The following is a 20945-nucleotide window of genomic DNA, read 5'->3' as shown; positions in this document are numbered from 1 at the left end:
AGTCTGTGACAAAGCATGCTTGAAGCACCTGAAGCTTTTGAGAGAAGCGTTACCTTTGCTTTGTTTTGAAGAAATTGCAGGTATGACATATCAACACAAAGGGCATCTGGCAAGCTTCATTAAAGCTTCAAGAAAGCACCACCGAAGCTTTATTGAAGCACCAATGAAGCATCATAGAAGCATCAAAAACACATAAAAATAACATCTTGAAGCGGTAGGCGCTTTAATGTGTGTTGAAGTCAAACAAAGTGTAAATGAGCCCTAACAGATGCATTTGGCCTACAGTTGACTTTCTTCTGACCTGAATTTGACCCACTTCAAACAGGTTTTGCATTCCCATAGAATTGTCTGGGGATGCAAAACCCACTTAAAACAAACAAAAACCCATTGACACAGGCACTAAATAAAGTATACATGCTCGTTGAAGGACTATACATTTACCTTGAGTTATTATTTATTCTCTTGCAAATTCAGGGCTTAGATATATCAAGACCAAAATTGGATAAATAGAAAATGTATTATAAAGAACCGTTTGAGTGACTAGGGCTCCATAATGATCACAAATATCCAAAGCTGTTAAATGGCGCTGGGTAAAAAAACAGATAATGGATCCTTCACACTTTCCCCTGACCCTGCACAGAGTGAGAATGGTGAGAGAGTTAAATGTATTTCAGAAAACTGGACTAATGTGAGCGTTTTTCTCTTTTCAAGCAGCTTAGCAGATGTGCAGCCTTATAGTCTACATCCCCCATCATGACATGCAATCACCGCGGCTGCTATTCAGTCCTGACTGATAAGAATCATGTAATGTGACAGTGGGCATAGTGGTAAGAAAAATAACTGTCACTTACTGTACATGTCTTTGGACAACAGTGAAAATGTTTTGCTATATTTATGGGAAGACATTTGCAAAGTAACCAAGAACTCACAATGCCAACACTTTTATACCAGCTAGGAATTATACTATGCGCTAATTTAAAGAAACACAAGAAAGTTTGTGCTGCTCAGTTAATGTCTAATCTGGTAAAATCTCATTTTTCTGAGCACTATTTTGTAAGCAATGGCCACTGCTGACTTTCTGTAAGTTGAATCAATAAACATTCAGTGAGCAATTACTGTATGTTATACACAGTCAAAAGGTTTTAATACTTGTAGAATCCGTTTCTTTTACTGGCCTTACATTTGAAAATACAGCCAATGTTTTTTCAGGGGTTTGAGGCTATAGAGTGATATAATTTATTGAATAAAAAATAAGATTTTATCCAAATTAGGAATGCAATTTTTCCTTTTAGCTTCAAGTGTTTTGTGTATATACTGTGTTTCCCTGAAAATAAGACCCACCCCGAAAGTAAGCCCTACTGACATTTTCGGAGAAGGCTCCAATATAAGCCCTACCCCGAAAATAAGCCCTAGTTTGGAAGGGTTGTGTTGTGTGGTCTACACTGTGTATGTTTCTGTGGTGAATAACTTTGTTGCGGCGCTGCTCAGCTGATCCCCGCTGCTCTCCTCCTCTTCTGTCAGTGGGGAATTTCGGCCCCCCTCCCTCTGTAGTTCTTGGAATAGGAGAAGACCATTCAGGTGGTACATGGAAGCGCCGAGCGATGCTCAGCTGATGCCCCGCTGCTCTCCTTCTGCCAGCTGTCAGCGGGTGATCTCGGGCCCCCTCCTTTCTGCACTGCTCGGAGCGGGAAAAGACCGTTTAGGTGGTACATGAAAGTGCCAAGCGGCGCTCAGCTGATTCCCCGCTGCTCTCCTTCTGCCAGCTGTCAGTGGGGGATCTCGGGCCCCCCTCCCTCTGCAGTGCTCAGAGCATGGAAGACCGATCAGGCGGGTCACGGAAGCAACAAGGAAGGCGCTGTAGGAAGGTACGGTGCACACTTTACATTGTATAGGGGCTGTAATACAGTACATTTTTTGAGTTTACAGGCACTTTTAACTCCGTTCCAGGAGATGGGGAGACAGCACATGACAAGCCCTACCCCGAAAATAAGCCCTACTGGGTCTTTTGTTGAAAAAATTATTACAACACCCGGGCTTATTTTCAGGGAAACATGGTAGTATATGCATAATAATACGCATAGACATGTGCGATTCGGTTCGTAACGAATAGATTTTTGTACACATTTGTTAGTATTCGTACATTCGTATCAATTCAAACATCCCAGTAGCTGAAAGAACGAAAATACGAAAATTACAAAATTACGAATAAGCAAAATAACGAACTCGCGAAAATATGAACTTACGAACGGACAAACTTACGAAAATACGAAACTCCGAAACAGTAAAAGAAAGAAAATGACATCTATAATGAATGATTTACATTTCGTATTTTCAATCCTTTGCCTGTTCGTAATTTCGTATTTTTGTATTTTCATTCGTTTGTTCGTGATTTAGTTTCTTCGTCTGTTCGTAATTTCGTTTGCTCGTGTTCTTGAATCGTTCTTTTGAATGGACAGTGTAAGTGTATTAGTGAGTGATGTATCTCACTTAATATCTTTCGCCAATCAGCTTATCCCTTTTGTGTCTGAGTCACATTGCACTCCTGAATCTTTTTAGATTCAGTTGAGGAGGAGACTGAGTCAGGTCTTGTGACTGAGGAAGTGGAATGGAGTAAGTACAGGACTTATTAGAAAAGCAAGCATAGGATTATTATTCTTTATTTCCTACAAAAGTACGAATCAACAAAAAAGGCAATCTTACAAATGTAACAATTACTAAATTACGAGTAGTATACCGAATAAATGAAAATTATTATCTAAAAAAATTACGAATTTCGAATCAAAGAAAATTAAATGGAATTACGAATCATTCCGTATCAACGAAAATATATCTGTTATGAAAATACGAATGAGTCCGAATATGAAACCTCGCATCTTACGAAATTACGAATCGTTAGACTAACGGAATTTACGAATCATTCCGTATCAACGAAAATATATCTGTTATGAAAATACAAACGAGTCCGAATATGAAACCTCGCATCTTACGAAATTACGAATCGTTAGACTAACGGAATTACGAATCATTCCGTATCAACGAAAATATATCTGTTATGAAAATACGAATGAGTCCGAATATAAAAACTCGCGTCTTACGAAATTACGAATCGTTACGAATTAATGGAAACGTAAAGCAACTAAACAAATTTTTTTGTTGTGCACATGTCTATAGGATGTATTACAGAATGTTAGGGAATGTAGGTAAATTGTACAGCTAACGGCAATGTGATAAAGCTAGTACTTTGGGATTTGGTTGATGATATAAAGTATGGCAAAACCTAAATAAATTAAGTGAGATATGGCACATGGTATAACCTTGTACCAGTGGATAACGTTGAACTCCAGGCAAACAGCTGTCTGTAGATAAAACAGACCAGGCAAAAGGTTTGGGAGGGCTTAAAAGGAAGGTATGGTACTCAACACTATAGAGACTCTGGCACACTAGCCTGGTGTCCTGAAATAAAAACTAAAAGAACTTTATACAAGAGCCAGAAAACTAGGTCAATTTGGCTGTACGGAATCATATGAATATCATAATATAAATCTGATTTTGAATACCGCTGGAGTTCCTTGAGTAGCCCTTTCGGTTCACTTATTGATTTTATTTGTTGCCTTGAGTTTTACTTTAAAATGACCCTAAACTATGGTTTAAAAAGAAAACATTTTAATCTACTTGTATTCCTAATGCTAAACACTACCTTCTATTGCTTTCAGTCTCCACAAAGTCTCCAAATTCCTTTTTTTGCTGCGGTGATCCTGACTTCCTCTTAGAGGGTGGCTCCATGGGTTGTTCTCCATGGTTCCACTGTATGTAAAAATGTAGCCACCCTCTATTGCTTGCTCCCAAGTTAGACTAGGTATTATGGACTATGTGATTTTGTAGTGTGCATAGAGCAGTGCACATGATCACAACTAATGTGTTCCAAACAAACCTAAGGGTGGGGGTGGAGAGGTTCAGGAGCTCACTGAGGATGTTAGAAAGAGGCAGAAAAACATAGTAATAAAATATTTCATGAAAAATAGATTACAGGACCATTAAGTGGATGTGTATAGATTATTTTTGGAGAATAAGGATATTGTTTATTGTCACTGTAAAAAGTTGCATGCTTTCAGTCCACATCTCATCCACACATACATTCCTTTACAATGTTTCTCCTGTTATACAGAGTACATACCACTTAACCTTCATAGCAGTGCAGAGCGACTGTCAGAGTCATTAATCATTTTGTGTTAAATCTGATGAGCATATGTTGCACACTGACACAGAACAGCAGCAGTAAAGGTCAATTCAACATCATTAAACAAGTTTAGATAATTCTTTTCTTCTTCCTTCTATATTCACATCTTTGAAAACATCAGAAACAATCAAGGACATTCTTCTCCCAAGAAACAGACAGCATCCTTAACTTGCAAATCAAATGATTCATCCGCTCCCTTCTCAGTGTGTTATCTGAATTTTAAGACTGCGATTGTGGTTTTATGATTTCAATCAATACTGCCGTCCTAGAAAAGAAATCCCAAAGCACAAATAACAGACCTTGACCTTTCTAAACAACAAACACTAGAACACAGCTAACATGGAGAAATCTCACTTCAATTTCCCAAACTACAAAGAAACACAAAGGAGCTATTTTATAATAATAAAAGAATTTGTTAGAATAATCATTTGAAGGGTTAGTCCATTAAAACACTGACATTTCAGTTATGGTGGATAGATTGAATAAATAACGCATCTCCCCAGCTCTGCCCACCATTCATGCCCAGTATATGGGGACTCTTATTTTTCCTGAAGTTCTTACAATTTAAATTTTACAGTGAATTTTTTACAATGTTGAATTGATTTACTGAAAAAACACAGAATGTTCACTTTGTAAAATACGTTTACTAAGCTCAGTTAATAAGACACAGCTGTGGTCACATCAAGCATCCAATCATTTGAAAACAAAATTCTCTTATTTTTAGGAACAGGTTTACACTAAAACGTTTTCAACATTAAGTACAAGAATGCTTCCCTTTTGTTTTTTATGATTAAAATAAACCTGCCACTACAGGGTTACTTTTAAAAAAAAAAAAAGCAAGCCTTGTAAAATAAGCCCATCTATACTTACCATTTCAGTGGCGAGTTTCGAAGCGTTGCCGCTTCACTGCTCCCTGGCCGATGCAGGTTTTCATTTCTTCTGTGTGAGTCGAATACCAGTTCCCCCCACTACATGCAGTGGTTCCTCCTTGTGGCCTACACATTCTGTACCGCTGTACAAGCCAACAGGAAGAACCACCATGGGAGCAGAAGATATTCTGCATACTTAGAAGTGCTATAATTGCTTAGATACCTGTGCTACAGTAAATATTATAGACTCAAAGGATATCTATTACAGCAGCTATCAAGAACATGCATGAAATAGTGAACATCCAGTGATAAATAAATTGCAAAATTGGCTATTGTATGTATGGAGAGCAATTACAACTTTCTCCATCAGATGGCAGCACCAGCAAGACACATAAAAAGGCTGTTTATAGCCTAGGCTCGTTAGCTTGACAAAGGAGCGCGCACTGCAAACATCTTCCCAGTGCACACGCTCTGAAACGCGTTGCGATAACGTCCGTGATGCCATCCCACCCTACGCTGAGTTTCAGCCCTCTCCTGTGATCTCCAGCTGTGTTCCAGACCTCGCTCTGGATCCCGTCTGAGCGCTGAGAGACTCCTACTGGCCAGGACGCCAGCCCCACACAGATCACCAAGACAAGACCACTGCTGACAGCCGGGACGGAGATCGTGCGTTTTCACTGGACTCTACTGTGCCTGCTTACAGATACTGTAATGGGAGTTTTTTAATACGCTTTGTCTATTAAACATAACAGTCTTACTTAGAGTTAATAGTACTAAATGGGACATAACTAAATGCCACTGGGCCCAATAGCATATAATATCCCTTTTGGGATAAAGGTTTTACAAAAATAAATAAAAGCTGACCATTGTAAACACCCTTGTCGGTAGTAAATGGTTTATCCCAAACCTGTAACTCTTATGCCCTTTACACAGGATCGGACATTTCGACAACAAAATCCATCGGATTTTTTCAGACGGATGTTGGCTCAAACTTGTCTTGCATACACACGGTCACACAAAGTTGGTTGGAAAATCCGAACGTCAGAAACGCGGTGACATACAACACATATGACGAGCCGACAAAAATGAAGTTCAATAGCCAGTGGGGCTCTTCTGCTTTTTTCTGCAATTTGTGCGTCGGAATTGTCTATACACGATCGGAATTTGCGCGAACGGACTTTGTTGTCGGAAAATTTTAGATCCAGCTCTCAAACTTTGTGTGTCGGAAATTCCGATGGAAAAAGTCCGATGGAGCCTACACACGGTCGGAATTTCTGACAACAAGCTCCGATTGCACATTTTCCTTCGGAAAGTCCGATCGTGTGTACAGGGCATTACATCTGCAGGAGAGCTTGTTCTTTTGAAAAACAACACTTAGTGGCAGGATCAGCAGGTGAAAATGAAAGAAAGAAAGCTTAAAAAAGAAAATTATCACATCTAAGCATTGGTAAGCTGCAATACAATAACATGTTTGCTTTTGGGTTTATTACTGCTTTAAGGAGGTTGGTGGTAAGTGGAAGGGAGTGGAGGAAAAATGGCACTTTGAGATTGGTAGTTAGGGAGTCTCAGGTTGAAAGTCCCCTTTTGCACTGGTACCGGTGGAAGCCAAGTCTCATTACTGTTAGTGGAAATCCACTGACACCCCTTCTTACATTGGTGTAAAACTGGCTACGCACTAATAGAATTTAGTTTGAATATAATTTGGAAATATTTTCTCAAATAAAGCCACCTTATTTAGCTTTAGTGTGTCAGAGGGTGTGACGTTCCCAGAAAGGTAGTTGACACCTGAAATCAGAAGACTCAAACATCAGCAGTACCTTTGAAAGTTAAGCACTATACTTGCTTTCATCTTAGTAGTATTTATTCCTTACTTCACTGGCAATGTTAGATTTCACAATGTACTCAGGGAAGCACTTATCACTTCCTTGGTGCTCTGCTGGCTCCACTTATGGTAATTGAGCCCCTTTCCAGAAGAGAGGACTACATAGTTACTGGGGATAGACCTTGCCATAGGAAAAAAAAAGTAATGGAACCTCTCTATCACACTGCTCTGTACTGAATGACTTACCTTTAAGAGACGACAGGCTCCTTACAGGCACATCCACCAAGACAGGCCACAAGATATCTCTTAAAAAGTCTTTTTCTACTAGTACCATTACACACACACACACATAAAAATGCATATAAAAATAGCTAAACCTGCTAACTTAAAAAGCTTAGCTTTTGGTATCGGATTCTGCTTATCGGATTTAGAGGTTGAGCGTCTACCTATATTTTATGTCAGAATCCTTATCTGCCTCTAAAAAATTGTAGTCATTCACATTTTACTTAGATATGGTTGAGCTGTACTACGTATGTTTTTCTTGATTTCGTTCTATTTTTAGACCGCCGTGATGCAATGTTGTACATTTTTCTCATTTTCCCGCTCTTCTCTCCATGACATTTTCTGAAAGCATTTATTTGAGGTATCTTCTTCCAAGGTAATTTCCTTTGAAATCTAGTCTGTATGCAAAGCACATGACGATAGCTTGCGTATGTACATGTCATAATCCCGATTTTTGTTATATTTCTCCTTCAGTTAAATGAAATGTGTTTAAACTCTGTGAGCTTGATGTCACATACTCTGCAATACTCCTGCAGCATCGATGAGATCAATGATTATCAAAGCTTCAGGAATCAAATGATCTATGACATGTCAGTGAAATATCATTTATTTAGCTGTCTATTTCAGTAAAGGGCTGAAATAGATTTGTCAGATTCAAACACGTAAGTAATAGAGATGAGCAAACATCCTTGTACCGAATTCAAGCAGTATAGCCAGCTTTAATGTAATTACAGGTTTCAATCATGTCCCCCTTTCCCTTCTTTTCTCAAGATGAGTGGTCCCCAAATTGCGGCCCAGAGGCCAGACTAAGCCCTTTGCTTGCTTTGGGGCACTATTCCTCCCACTGGCACCAATGACGAGAAACTGCTCCTCCCACTGACACCAATGGTGGGGCACTAGTCCTCCCACTGACACCAATGGTGGGGCATTAGTCCTCTCACTGATACCAATGGTGGGGCATTAGTCCTCCCACTGACACCAATGGTGGGGCACTAGTCCTCTCACTGACACCAATGGTGGGGCATTAGTCCTCCCACTGACACCAATTATGGGGCATTTTTTCTTCCCCCAATACCAAAGATTGGGAAATTGTTTACTCCCACTGACACAGGACATTTTTCTACTCCCACTGGCCATAGTCTGGCCTGAAGTCTGAAGGAATGTAAACTGGCTCTTTGTTTAGTTGTTTAGTGCATGTCTCTTGGACACAGCACATTACCAATCACGGTGAAGAGCCTATGATGTAGGCTCTTTACCATGTGATCAACTGTGTCCAATCACAGCTGATCACAGCGTAAACAGGAAATGACGGTTATTGGCATTCCTCTTCTTATGCTGACAGTGCGTAGGCAAGCAGCATTCCTCAATGGGGACCTCTGGACTGACAATCAGGGAATTTGTTTATCAGTGCCCTGATGATCAGTGCAGCCCCATCAGTGCCCACCAGTGCTGCCAATCAATTCCCACCAGTGCTGCCAATCAGTGCCCATCAGTGCTGCCTGTCAGTGCCTCCTCATCAGTGCCACCTATTAGTGCCATATATCAGTGCAGTCCATCAAAGTCACCTATCAGTGCCCACCAGTGCAACCTATCGGTGCCCATCAGTGCCACTTAACCGTGCCACCTATCAGTGCCCATCAGTACCGCTTATCAGTACTGCCTATCAGTGCTCATCAGTGTTGAATACTAGTGCCTCCTCATCAATGCCACCTAAGCAGTGCTTATCAGTGCAGCCTATCAGTGCCGCCTAACCGTGCCACCTATCAGTGCCCACCAGTGCCGCTTTATCAGTGCTGCATATAAGTGCTACCTATCAGTAAAAAAAAATTTAAGTGTTTTTTAGTTTGTTTAGCAAAAAAATAAATCTGTCTCAAAAAATGCCACAAATGTTATGTGGGTACAATTGTCATTCAAAGTGCGACAGAGCTGAAAGCTGAAAATTGGCCTGGGCAGAAAGGGGGTGAAAGTGCCCAGTAGGCAAGTGGTTAAAACGTTTGGAGACACCTGCTCAAGATTGCACAATAAGTGAATCAGAGTCTGGCAGTCTCTCCTGATATGTTTTATCCCTCAGACCTTTCACCATTTTTGTCGCCTGTGTTTGGGCTCATTCTATCTGATCAATATCTTTTTGTAAGTGAGGTCTCCAACACACTAACTCTAGTAGTTATGTGACACCCTTAAAATATTACAGTAGCCAAAACTTTTTTCCTGTTTTTCAGAGTAAGAAAGGCTTAGAATGTTTGTCAGTTTTGTTTTGTCGCCTCTATGTGGAGCAATTGTCCTCACTTCCTGTCCCATTTATATAACAGGGAGTGAGAGTAGATCTGTTCAATATAAGAGAATTCCCCTTTTAGACAGTTACTACAGGTAACAAACACCCCCATAGAAAGGCGTCCCCTCTTTTCCTGTTGTATTAAAATTTTTCTCACTTTCCGTTGCAGTGACAATGGTCCTCTAAACAATATATATATATATTTATATAATGTTGTGCTCATAAGTTTAAATACCCTGGCAGAATTTATGATTTCTTGGTCATTTTTCAGAGCATATGAATGATAACACAAAAACTTTTCTTTCACTCGTGGCTAGTGTTTGGCTGAACTTATCAATCAACTGTGTTTTAAATCATAATGGCAACAGAAACTACCCAAATGACCCTGATCAACAGTTTACATACCCTGGTGATTTTGGCCTGATAACATGCACACAGGTTGACACAAAGGGGTTTAAATGGCTATTAATGGTAACCATCCTCACCCGTGATCTGTTTGCTTGTAATTAGTGTATTTATAAAAGGTCAATGAGTGTCAATGGGTGAGCTACAAAGGCACAGGAAATTTGGTCAAAATTGATGGCAAGATGAATGCAGTATGTTATCAAAAAATACTGGAGGAACATTTGCATTCATCAGCCAGGAAGCTGCACATGGGATGTACTTGGACATCCCAACGTGACAATCATCCAAAACACAAGGCCAAGTCGACCTGTCATTGGCTACAGCAGAATAAAGTGAAGGTTCTGGAGAGGCCATCTCAGTCTCCTGACCTCAATATCATTGAACCACTCTGGGGAGATCGCAAACGTGCAGTTCATGCAAGACAGCCCAAGAATTTACAGGAACTGGAGGCTTTTTGCCAAGAGGAATGGGTAGCTTTACCATCTGAGAAGATAAAGAGCCTCATCCACAAATACCACAAAAGACTTCAAGCCTTAATTGATGTTAAAGGGGGCAATACACGGTATTAAGAACTGGGGTATGTAAACTTTTAATCAGGGTCATTTGGGTAGTTTCTGCTGTCATTATGATTTAAAAAGAGTAAACACAGTTGATTGATAATAAATGGCTTCAGCCAAACATTAATCATGAGTGAAAGAAAAGTTTTTGTGTTATCATTCATATTCTCTGAAAAATGGCCAAGAAATCATAAATTCTGCCAGGGTATGTAAAATTATGAGCACAACTATATATATATATATATATATATATATATATATATATATATATATATATATATATATATATATATATATATATATATATATATATATATATGTATATATATATATATATATATATATATAAATATTATATATATATATGTACATATATACAGTGGGGACGGAAAGTATTCAGACCCCCTTAAATTTTCCACTCTTTGTTATATTGCAGCCATTTGCTAAACTCATTTAAATTCATATTTTTCCTCATTAATGTACACACAGCACCCCATATTGACAGAAAAACACAGAACTGTTGCCATTTTTGCAGATTTATTAAAAAAGAAAAACTGAAATATCACATGGTCCTAAGTATTCAGACCCTTTGCTCAGTATTTAGTAGAAGCACCCTTTTGATCTAATACAGCCATGAGTCTTTTGAGGAAAGATGCAACAAATTTTTCACACCTGGATTTGGGGATCCTCTGCCATTCCTCCTTGCAGATTCTCTCCAGTTCTGTCAGGTTGGATGGTAAATGTTGGTGGACAGCCATTTTTAGGTCTCTCCAGAGATGCTCATTTGGGTTTAAGTCAGGGCTCTGGCTGGGCCATTCAAGAACAGTCACGGAGTTGTTGTGAAGCCACTCCTTTGTTATTTTAGCTGTGTGCTTAGGGTCATTGTCTTGTTGGAAGGTAAACCTTCGGCCCAGTTTGAGGTTCTGAGCACTCTGGAGATTTTCGTCCAGGATATCCCTGTACTTGGCCGCATTCATCTTTCCCTCGACTGCAACCAGTCGTCCTGTCACTGCAGCTGAAAAACACCCCCACAGCATGATGCTCCCACCACCATACTTCACTGTTGGGACTGTATTGGACAGGTGATGAGCAGTGCCTGGTTTTCTCCACATATACCGCTTAGAATTAAGGCCAAAAAGTTCTATCTTGGTCTCATCAGACCAGAGAATCTTATTTCTCACAATCTTGGAGTCCTTCAGATGTTTTTTAGCAAACTCCATGCGGGCTTTCATGTGTCTTGCATTGAGGAGAGGCTTCCGTCGGGCCACTCTGCCATAAAGCTCTGACTGGTGGAGGGCTGCAGTGATGGTTGACTTTCTACAACTTTCTCCCATCTCCCGACTGCATCTCTGGAGCTCAGCCACAGTGATCTTTGGGTTCTTCTTTACCTCTCTCACCAAGGCTCTTCTCCCCCGATAGCTCAGTTTGGCAGGATGGACAGCTCTAGGAGGGGTTCTGGTCTTCCCAAATGTCTTCCATTTAAGCATTATGGAGGCCACTGTGCTCTTAGGAACCTTAAGTGCAGCAGAATTTTTTTGTAACCTTGGCCAGATCTGTGCCATGCCACAATTCAATCTCTGAGCTCTTTAGACAGTTCCTTTGACCTCATGATTCTCCTTTGCTCTGACATGCACTGTGAGCTGTAAGGTCTTATATAGACAGGTGTGTGGCTTTCCTAATCAAGTCCAAGCAGTATAATCAAACACAGCTGGACTCAAATGAAGGTGTAGAACCATCTCAAGGATCATCAGAAGAAATGGACAGCACCTGAGTTAAATATGAGTGTCACAGCAAAGGGTCTGAATACTTAGGACCATGTGATATTTCAGTTTTTCTTTTTTAATAAACCTGCAAAAATGTCAACAATTCTGTGTTTTTCTGTCAATATGGGATACTGTGTGTACAATAATGAGGAAAAAAATGAACTTAAACGATTTTAGCAAATGGCTGCAATATAACAAAGAGTGAAAATTTGAAGGGGGTCTGAATACTTTCCATCCCCACTGTATATATCTATATACACAGTATATATATTAAACATATATATATTCATTATACTTTATCAGAAGGTACTACACTGTTGGTTTTGTAGTTGTTGTTTTTTTTGCCTAAACAGCATGTTGTCACGCTTCCACTGTGTGACAAACCATATCATGTGATTGTACTTGACAAAGATATGGCTGAGACATCCTTGAGCAATTTAACATTACCATCCTGTAGGACTCCCCTCACAGCTACAGGTAGCACAAACATCTGCAGAAATGGTGGTGATGCTAAGCCAGTGAATTATCAATGAGTATACTGTTTGTTTTGCAGGGCACCCATAGCTCCAAACTGTCCCTGATTTTGAGGGGCTGTCCCTGATTTGGAACAAAGTCCCTCTGTCCCTCTTTCCTCCTCATGTGTCTCACATTTTGGTCTGATCTATATAGTTGTATATAAAAGTCACTATTTATCTTTCAAAAAGTTTTTTTCAATGCTAAAATTTTCATCCAATTTCTAAATTGCTGCATTTGTAAAATTTAAAAGCCAGTAAAGGAATAGTACTGGTAGAAAAAAGCACTTGTGGGTTTAACTAATCTTTTTTTGTATACGTTTTCCTTGTCAGGGGGTGTGTCCTATGCCTAAATACTTTTGCTAATAGGTGTCCCTCATTCTTATCTTAAAAAGTTGAGCGATATGGGCACCTGCCATCAGACCTGGGGCCAGCGCCATATTCAGCAGCCAGGGTGGATATTTTTTAACACCTCCATGCATCAAAATTATACTTGGTAATAAATATGAAATTAAATATCATACATGCTGGAGGTGGGAGTAGAACTAGCTGATGGAGCAGCAGCTTTAATTTTGGTTGCAACTTTATTCAGAGGTACTGAACTTAGCATATCCATTCATCTGACATGCCAGAGCTCAGATACGCTATCTCCTGCAAAGTTGCCAAGATTTGAAAATAGTTCGGAGGTTGAAGGCATCAAGAAGGAGGTGGCAAGCACTGCTCAGCATCACTTTAAGGCATGGCCCATAATGTATGTGGATATAATTTTAAAGTGTATCATTTGTGGTGTGGAAGTGAAATAAGCCCAGCTTTGTGCCATTCACATTAAGGGTAAACCTCACCATTTGTATTAGTGGCAGTAAGTGGCTGCAATAATTCCATCTTCATTGATGGTCATTTATTGGAGGTCAGTGGCTGTCGGCTTACATATTACATTACACATTACATTAACTTCAACCACATCCATATTTAGTAACAAATCCCATTCTTTATAAAAGGTGCCAAAGGGTGTCACAGATCATTTAGCATCCTAGCCGTGCCTATGAACTACACTGCTGCACATTGCTGCAACTCTTCTGCATTTATTACCTGGATATATCTCTTCTCTCTTCTCTTTTAGAATATTTTGAACCTTATTAAAAAAATCAATGCCGTTCATACTTATGAAGTTATCATGTTATGTAATGGCATTTTACTTTATTGATGGAATTGCACAAGCCCTTGAAATCTTGTGGCAAAGTCGATAGCTAAATGTGCAAGTGGTACAGTCAATGGATCTTCATGTGCACTAAGAATACACGATGGGGGTAATAAATAATTTCAGCCTCTTTTTAATCAATTTTGAAAAGACCAACACCATTAAAAATGGTGAAAGTAAACAGAATACAGAAAACAAAATGTAAATTGCTTGAAAGCTTTGTACATCCAAGCAGGCCGTGTGATTAAAGTAGAATGATCATTTATATAAAATAAAACTAAATTCAGGTTAATACAGTATGCAGCATAGATGGTATCACTGATTCATATTTTCAGTGGTCCTAAGTGAAAATTTTAGCCTGCACTTATCTACTTAGGTATGTGTAGGTGTTTCAAAAAATGGATTAACATACAAAACACTGAGAAATTCAGTCGCCTGAATTTTTTTATCCCCCCTCTCTCTTATTAAGTGACTACATTTAAAGGTCGAGAAACAGCAGAATGGTATACTCTGCCCTTTCAATATGTCAACGCTACATAAAATATGGCATTGTTTCAATAAGGCGATACGATGATTACTTACACAATCATTCCATTGTGAAATATTTCATTGTATTAGCATACATCATTTTCATACCTACCAATATTAAAAAGCCCTGCCCCCATTTTACCCACAATCATGCAAACCACATGGATTTTGGTAAACCCATTGCACTGGGTGGCTAAAAATAAAAAAAATGTCTGACAACAAAAGCAAAGGTAGCTGGTATGCTTTTATAATTTTATGAGATGTAGTCATGGGCAAATCTGTCCAGGTTCAATTCAGCAAGGGATCAGTAAATCTTGCTCAAAATTCAGTGAACTCAAACTTAGATGAGAATCCCATTGAAGTTTATAAAGATGCATGTTTGTTAGTTGATTCTGGCCATTTTTATGGCTAATAGGCAAGCTACTGTCAAAACTGGGAAGCTGGCTACTGCCATGGGGGACATGTACCAATGCAAAAATAAATAAGTAAATACCATACAGCAGGGAGGGAGTCTTTTGATGTTGCTTCAAGAGCAACCTTGAAAATACATGATTCCTTTAAATAATATGCTTAGGGGATGCCATAAGCTGTATGTGGTGTTATAAAAAAAATATGATTTTCACATACAGTTGCAGTAATAGCATACACCTGCAGAAAATATTTGGCTTTGATTTTTTTTTTTAGCTTTCAGGTAGTTTGGCAGTGACATATTCTATTGCATTACACAATAATAGACCTGATTAGACCATTAGATAGAAATTAGCCAGTAGTTCTCGGTGGCTGTTCCTGTTTTTTTCTGATGAAAAATGGCCCTGCTGTAATAACAATTACTTTTATTATTCTCTTTTGTGTAAAGTTCAGCACCGGGGGGAAAGCATTTAGGCTGTTCCCAAAATGCAATAGAGAAAAATTTAAACACAATGGATTTTTAAGGTGCAACAGACACAATATTACTGAGATAAAACACAATTTTATTACATAAAAAACATAAAATCCAACAGGTTAAAACAGAGGTAATCATGCTGTAAGCAGGAAAACACCTCCTGAAAATATCACTTCCCCAAGGATACCCCACATTGACAGCATACAACTATAACTAACTAACAATATGAATTAAGGATTGCTTGGGGGGGTCCAGATGGGGAAAGATGATGCCGGGATAACCCCGCTTTATCAGGAGGAACAGAATGTGTTGCCTCCTTTCTTTTTGCAAGCCCACTCACACATCTATATTTTGAGAATGTCCCAAAATGCTGGCGGAATATGTGTCTTTATGCCGCGTACACACGATCGGGATTTTGGTCAGAAAAAGATATGACGGGATTCCGCTCAAGCTTGCCTTGCATACACACGGTCACACAAAAGTTCGCAGAACTTTTGACCTTCAAGAACGCGGTGACGTACAACACTACGATGAGCCAAGAAAATTAAGTTCAATGCTTCCGAGCATGCATAGGAATTTTGCGAGTCAGAATTGCTACAGATGATCGCATTTTCGGATAGGAACTTTTTCCAACCGAAAAATTGAGAACATGCTCTCAATCTTTTGCTGGCTGGAATTCGGCCAGCAAAAGTCCGATGGAGCATACACACGGTTGCATTTTCTGACCAAAAGCTCTCATCTATCTTTTGCTGGCCGAATTTCCGATCGTGTGTACGCGGTGTTAGGCATTGCAACCCCTAGAGAATTTACTGTAATGACAGTTACAGTATAAAAAGGCTTATAGGCCACATTTACATGTGCAGTAGAGTTTACCACCCCTCTGAAAAGAAATTCATGAAAAAAAAACAATATGTCACCTCCTGAAAGCCTGTTTTGACCTTCGAAAGCCCACCGTGCCACACCTGTGTGCATTACTTGCAGTTTCACTGTGCTCCTATTCACTTGAATGGGTTGCGTTTGTCAAATATGACATGTTGTATGAATTTTAGCGTGATTTGCGGCTTGGCATTTGGGGGTTGGTAAAACGCAGGTCAACCACCTGTTATGACCACTGGTTGGCACTTAGAAACAAGACCTTAGAAGATTTTTTTTCTTTACATGATCTTATGCCGTGTAGACACGACCGTTTTTCCGTCAGAATAAACTCTGACGTTTTTTTCGACGGAGTTCCGCTGAAACGGACTTGCCTACACATGATCACACCAAAGTCCGATCGTTTAGAACACGATGACCTACGACGGGACTAGAAAAAGGAAGGTCAATAGCCAGTAGCCAATAGCTGCCCTTGTGTCGTTTTTGGTCCGTCGGAATAGCATACAGACGAACGGTTTTCTGGAATTTCTAGGTCCGTGAGAATTTTCTAAAGAAAAAGTCCGTTGAAACCCACACACGATCAGAATATCCGATGGAATGATTCCGTCGGACCTTTTCTGCCGGAAAGTCACATCGTGTGTACGCGGCATAAGTCAATTAATATGTTGTGAAAACGAAATTCAGTATTAAATACAGACAAGCAGAATGTAAGTGAACACTTACCCATGTAAGGCTTTGTCCCTGCCATGGATGAAGCTTTCTCTGATCCTTTTAGAATTGTTGCAATATTAAAATCTGTAATGTGCACATGACCTGTAATGATAGAGGAAACACATTTTTAGAAACCAGGAAAGTGAAAATAGAAGCAATGCCTTTTGTTAGCTTACTGAATTCATTCTGTAGTACAAACTTTTGAGATCACTTAATTCTCTTTACAAGGAATGGTGTCATCACCATTCTGAGCAGTGCTAATCCTGTATTATTATCATAGAACATTGTACAATCAGGTACAAGTGTAGAAAGACAAATTCAACATACCATTGCTCTGTATTATCATAGAGCTCACATGGCTGGGACACAAACTCTTAAACTGCCTATAGATGGGTCGAAAGTTGGTCAGTTCAAGGGGGACTGTCCAGATTTCGATCTATGTGTGGCACTGCAGTTGAACAGAAGCTGATCTACTGATCGCACTGTTGGAAAAAAGCCACTTGATCAGCAGCTGCAGCCAATGGCTGCAGCTGCTGATCTGTGTATTCTGACAGCGGTGTCCTCTCCCTGCTGTCAGAATAAAATGGTGCAGCAGGGAAGATTCCCCCATCCAGCTCGAATGTGTGGATAATGGAATCAGTTCCGTTTTTTTCCTTCAACTTGCTGGCTAAACAAAAAAACTGAACCATATATGGCCAGCTTTTTATATAATCCAAAGTAAGATTTAGGGCTTTGTCACAAAGGAGACATAAATGTGCACTGCATGGACTGCATCCATGCACACATCTACAGTGCACTGAAACACATGTAAATGAATGTGCACTGCAGAGCATGGACACATATGCTGTGTCTGGGTTGCACTTATAGAATTGGGCAAGCAGTTTTCTGTGCATTGAGGTGCGTTGACAGGTTATTCATTTTGGCTACCTTACACCAAGTGCTTTAACACAAGGAAGTGCAAACATACACCCCAATGTGAAGGAGCCCTTAAAGTTCAGCTTAAAACTAACTCTAAATCTACTTGCAGCAACATTCTAATGCCCCTTACACATGAGTGGAATTTCCGTCGGAAAAATCATGGATGGTTTTTCTGACGGAATTCCGCTCAAGCTTGCCTTGCATACACACGGTCACACAAAAGTTCTCTCAACTTTCGACCGCCAAGAACGCGGTGATGTACAACACTACCATGAGCCGAGAAAATAAAGTTCATGGCTTCCGAGCATGTGTCAAATTGTTTCCGAGCATGCGTGATTTTTGCGCGTCCGAATTGCATACAGACAAAAGCATTTTCGGATAGGAACTTTTTCCGACCGAAAAATAGAGAACCTGCTCTCAATCTTTTGCTGGCTGGAATTCTGCCAACAAAAGTCCAATGGAGCATACACACGGTTGGAATTTCTGACCAAGAGCTCACATCCAACTTTTTCTGGCAGAATGTCTGATTGTGTGTATGGGGCATAAGACTAACCTATCTTGCCCATATACCAGGAACTAACACACACATGGACAGCTGGGTCCGCTATTCCAGGACACAGAACATTGCCTGGGATATACAAAAACCTCCAAAGTGGCTCCCCATCCTCCACCTACTGTACCCATTAGACATTGCATGAATTTGCAAAATAAGAAAACAGATGTGGGTCATTCATTACAGAGTATCTCTAGCCACAAAATTTACAAAGTTTTTGATAGCATGGGGGATGGGTTAGTTACTTTTTACTGCTATGTCCCCATTGGGAAGATTTTTCCACTCTATTTGTACTGATGATCATTGTCACTGAGAAAGAAAGTGGGGTAAAATAATTTAAGGGTACCCCCCAAAAGAAGATGTGAGGGGAAAAATGAAAGAGAGGAATTTCCCTGACTTTGGGAGATTTCCTCTAGCTTCCTGTTGCTTTTCTGAGATAAAAAGTACAGGGGGATTTCCCCAATAGCAATAGTACAAAGACAGCAAAACTTAACCTGACAAGGGTTTGAACCCTTACCTACTCTATAAAAAAGGCTATATGCACACTTTAAAGTGATTTTAAAGGCAGAATGTTTTTCTTCTATCTTAATGCATTTTATGCATGAAGATAAAAGCCCTTCTGTGTGCAGTAGCCCCCCTCAGCCCCCCTAATAATTACCTAAGCCCATCTCGATCCAGTGATGTTGCATGAGAGATTCGGCTGGCTGGGACTCTCCTTCCTGATTGGCCTTAGACAGCAGCGGAGTGCCATTGGCTCCTGCTGCTGTCAATCAAAGTCAGTGAGCCAATGATGAGGGGGCGGGGCTGAGCCATGGCTTCATGTCTGAATGGACACACAGAGCAGCAGCTTGGCTCCGGTACCCACATAGCAAGCTGCTTGCAGTGGGGGCACTCGGCAGGAGGGAGGGGCCAGAAGCGCCGAAGAGGGACCCAAGAAGAGGAGGATCCGGGCTTCTCTGTGCAAAACCACAGAAGAGAGCAGGTAAGTATAGCATGTTTGTTATTTTTAAATGAAAAAACAAGACAGTATTATTTTAAATAAGGCACATTAAAGTGTTTGTTACCCCAACATTTCATATTCCTGATATGCGCCTGCTGTACCATGTACTTGTATGAAGATGTGTCCTGTTCTCTTTGTATTGCTTCCTTTATGTGAAATTCCTGGTGTTCCTGCCAGTCCCTCTGCTTTCTGTTAAAAACTGACCACACTAAGCAGGAGAACACACTGTGGTCAGTTCTCTAGCTGTGCTGGGACCTCGTGTGCTCTTCTCCAATGTTCGGACTTGACCTGACACCCCCCCGCTGCACAGCCATTCGCTTGGAGGCTCAGTGTGCTGCTGCTTTTCCTCCCCCAGTTCTTTTGCAGCTGAGAACAGAGAGAATGTGATCACTTATAAAAAGTGGAAAAAAGGTATTTGTAATCTTTTTTCATATCTATACAAAAATGTTTTGCCTTTCATTTATATTTTAAACTGAGTGGTTTGTTTTACAAGGTGAACTAGATAGCAGCATGTTGCAAACTGATAATGCGACCCAGATATATTTTGTCTCTGCCTGTTGGTAAATAGCTAAGAAAATGATGGAGTTATGTCCCTTTAAGTTGATAACTGGTTAACCAAAACGACACTAATGACATTTAAGCATGGTGATGACCCACTGATTCTTTGACTCTCCGCTTTTCTCTGAAGATTGGACCGTAATGTGGTTTATGTCTCTCTCTAGGTATACATTCTGCTGTGCTTCACACCTCATTAGCGAGAACAGTAAATCAAGGAGATTCTACACATGGCTGAGCAGCCAGAAATAGGGTCAGTGTGTGGAGACAGACTTTAGAAATAGTGAAATATTAAAATCTGCATCTCCAACAACAGAGCCGGAAAACCTTTGGAAATAAAGCCTCAGGTCAGAGAGATTGCCCTCTTGTACATTAATGAGCCATTAGTATTTCTTTCAGATACTTAATGCTGGGAAATATAGCGGCGCCAGCCAACAGGAGCACTGGCTCTGAATTACAGATTACAGAAATGTGCAGTCATTCATAATAAACTCCCTGACACAATGGATAGTAAAGAACTGATAATAGCGCTATCATTGGGCATTGGAACAGAGTTCAGGGTGAAAGCACTGCACCGGCAGATTCCATCACCAGGAATTAAAGCAGTTCTCACTAATATAATATAATATCATATCAGTATGAGGTTAAACCATGTATTTCTTCACCAGTTGCTTAGGAAAGTATGGGGGGTCCATAGGCTCCTGTAATCCAAAAACACAATGTAACCTTGAAACTATTTCCAGGTCCTAGGGAACCCCTGCTAAAAAATGTATCTACCGTTATGTTATATTAGTGTGATATATAGAAAGTACAAGAAAAAAACAAAATAGCAAAGAATTTGCTGGACCTAGAGGATTTGACATAAGGGTGCGGAACACCATTATGCTCTAGATAACACAATTATTATTAATACTAGTCATTAAAATTAATATTAATACTACTAATAATAATGGCCAAAAAAGAAACAAAACATGAAAAATTTGAGTGTACCTTTACACTAGTGGCCA

The 20945-nt window shown here is 39.9% G+C and overlaps 1 protein-coding gene across 2 annotated transcripts in view; it reads right to left on the bottom strand.

Annotated features, from left to right (window-relative positions):
* STK32B (serine/threonine kinase 32B) overlaps nucleotides 1-20945 on the bottom strand; it is a 335065-nt gene that overhangs the window by 114025 nt on the left and 200095 nt on the right. For both annotated transcript variants that reach the window (XM_073610257.1, XM_073610249.1), the window contains one exon: nucleotides 16925-17014. In XM_073610257.1, the coding sequence (XP_073466358.1) occupies nucleotides 16925-17014 (90 nt within the window). The remainder of the gene's footprint in view (nucleotides 1-16924; nucleotides 17015-20945) is intronic.

The sequence above is a fragment of the Aquarana catesbeiana genome, linkage group LG01, assembly GCF_042186555.1.
Source record: "Aquarana catesbeiana isolate 2022-GZ linkage group LG01, ASM4218655v1, whole genome shotgun sequence".
NCBI classification, from domain to species: Eukaryota; Metazoa; Chordata; class Amphibia; order Anura; family Ranidae; genus Aquarana; species Aquarana catesbeiana.
This window is presented reverse-complemented; position numbering and strand designations above follow the sequence as displayed.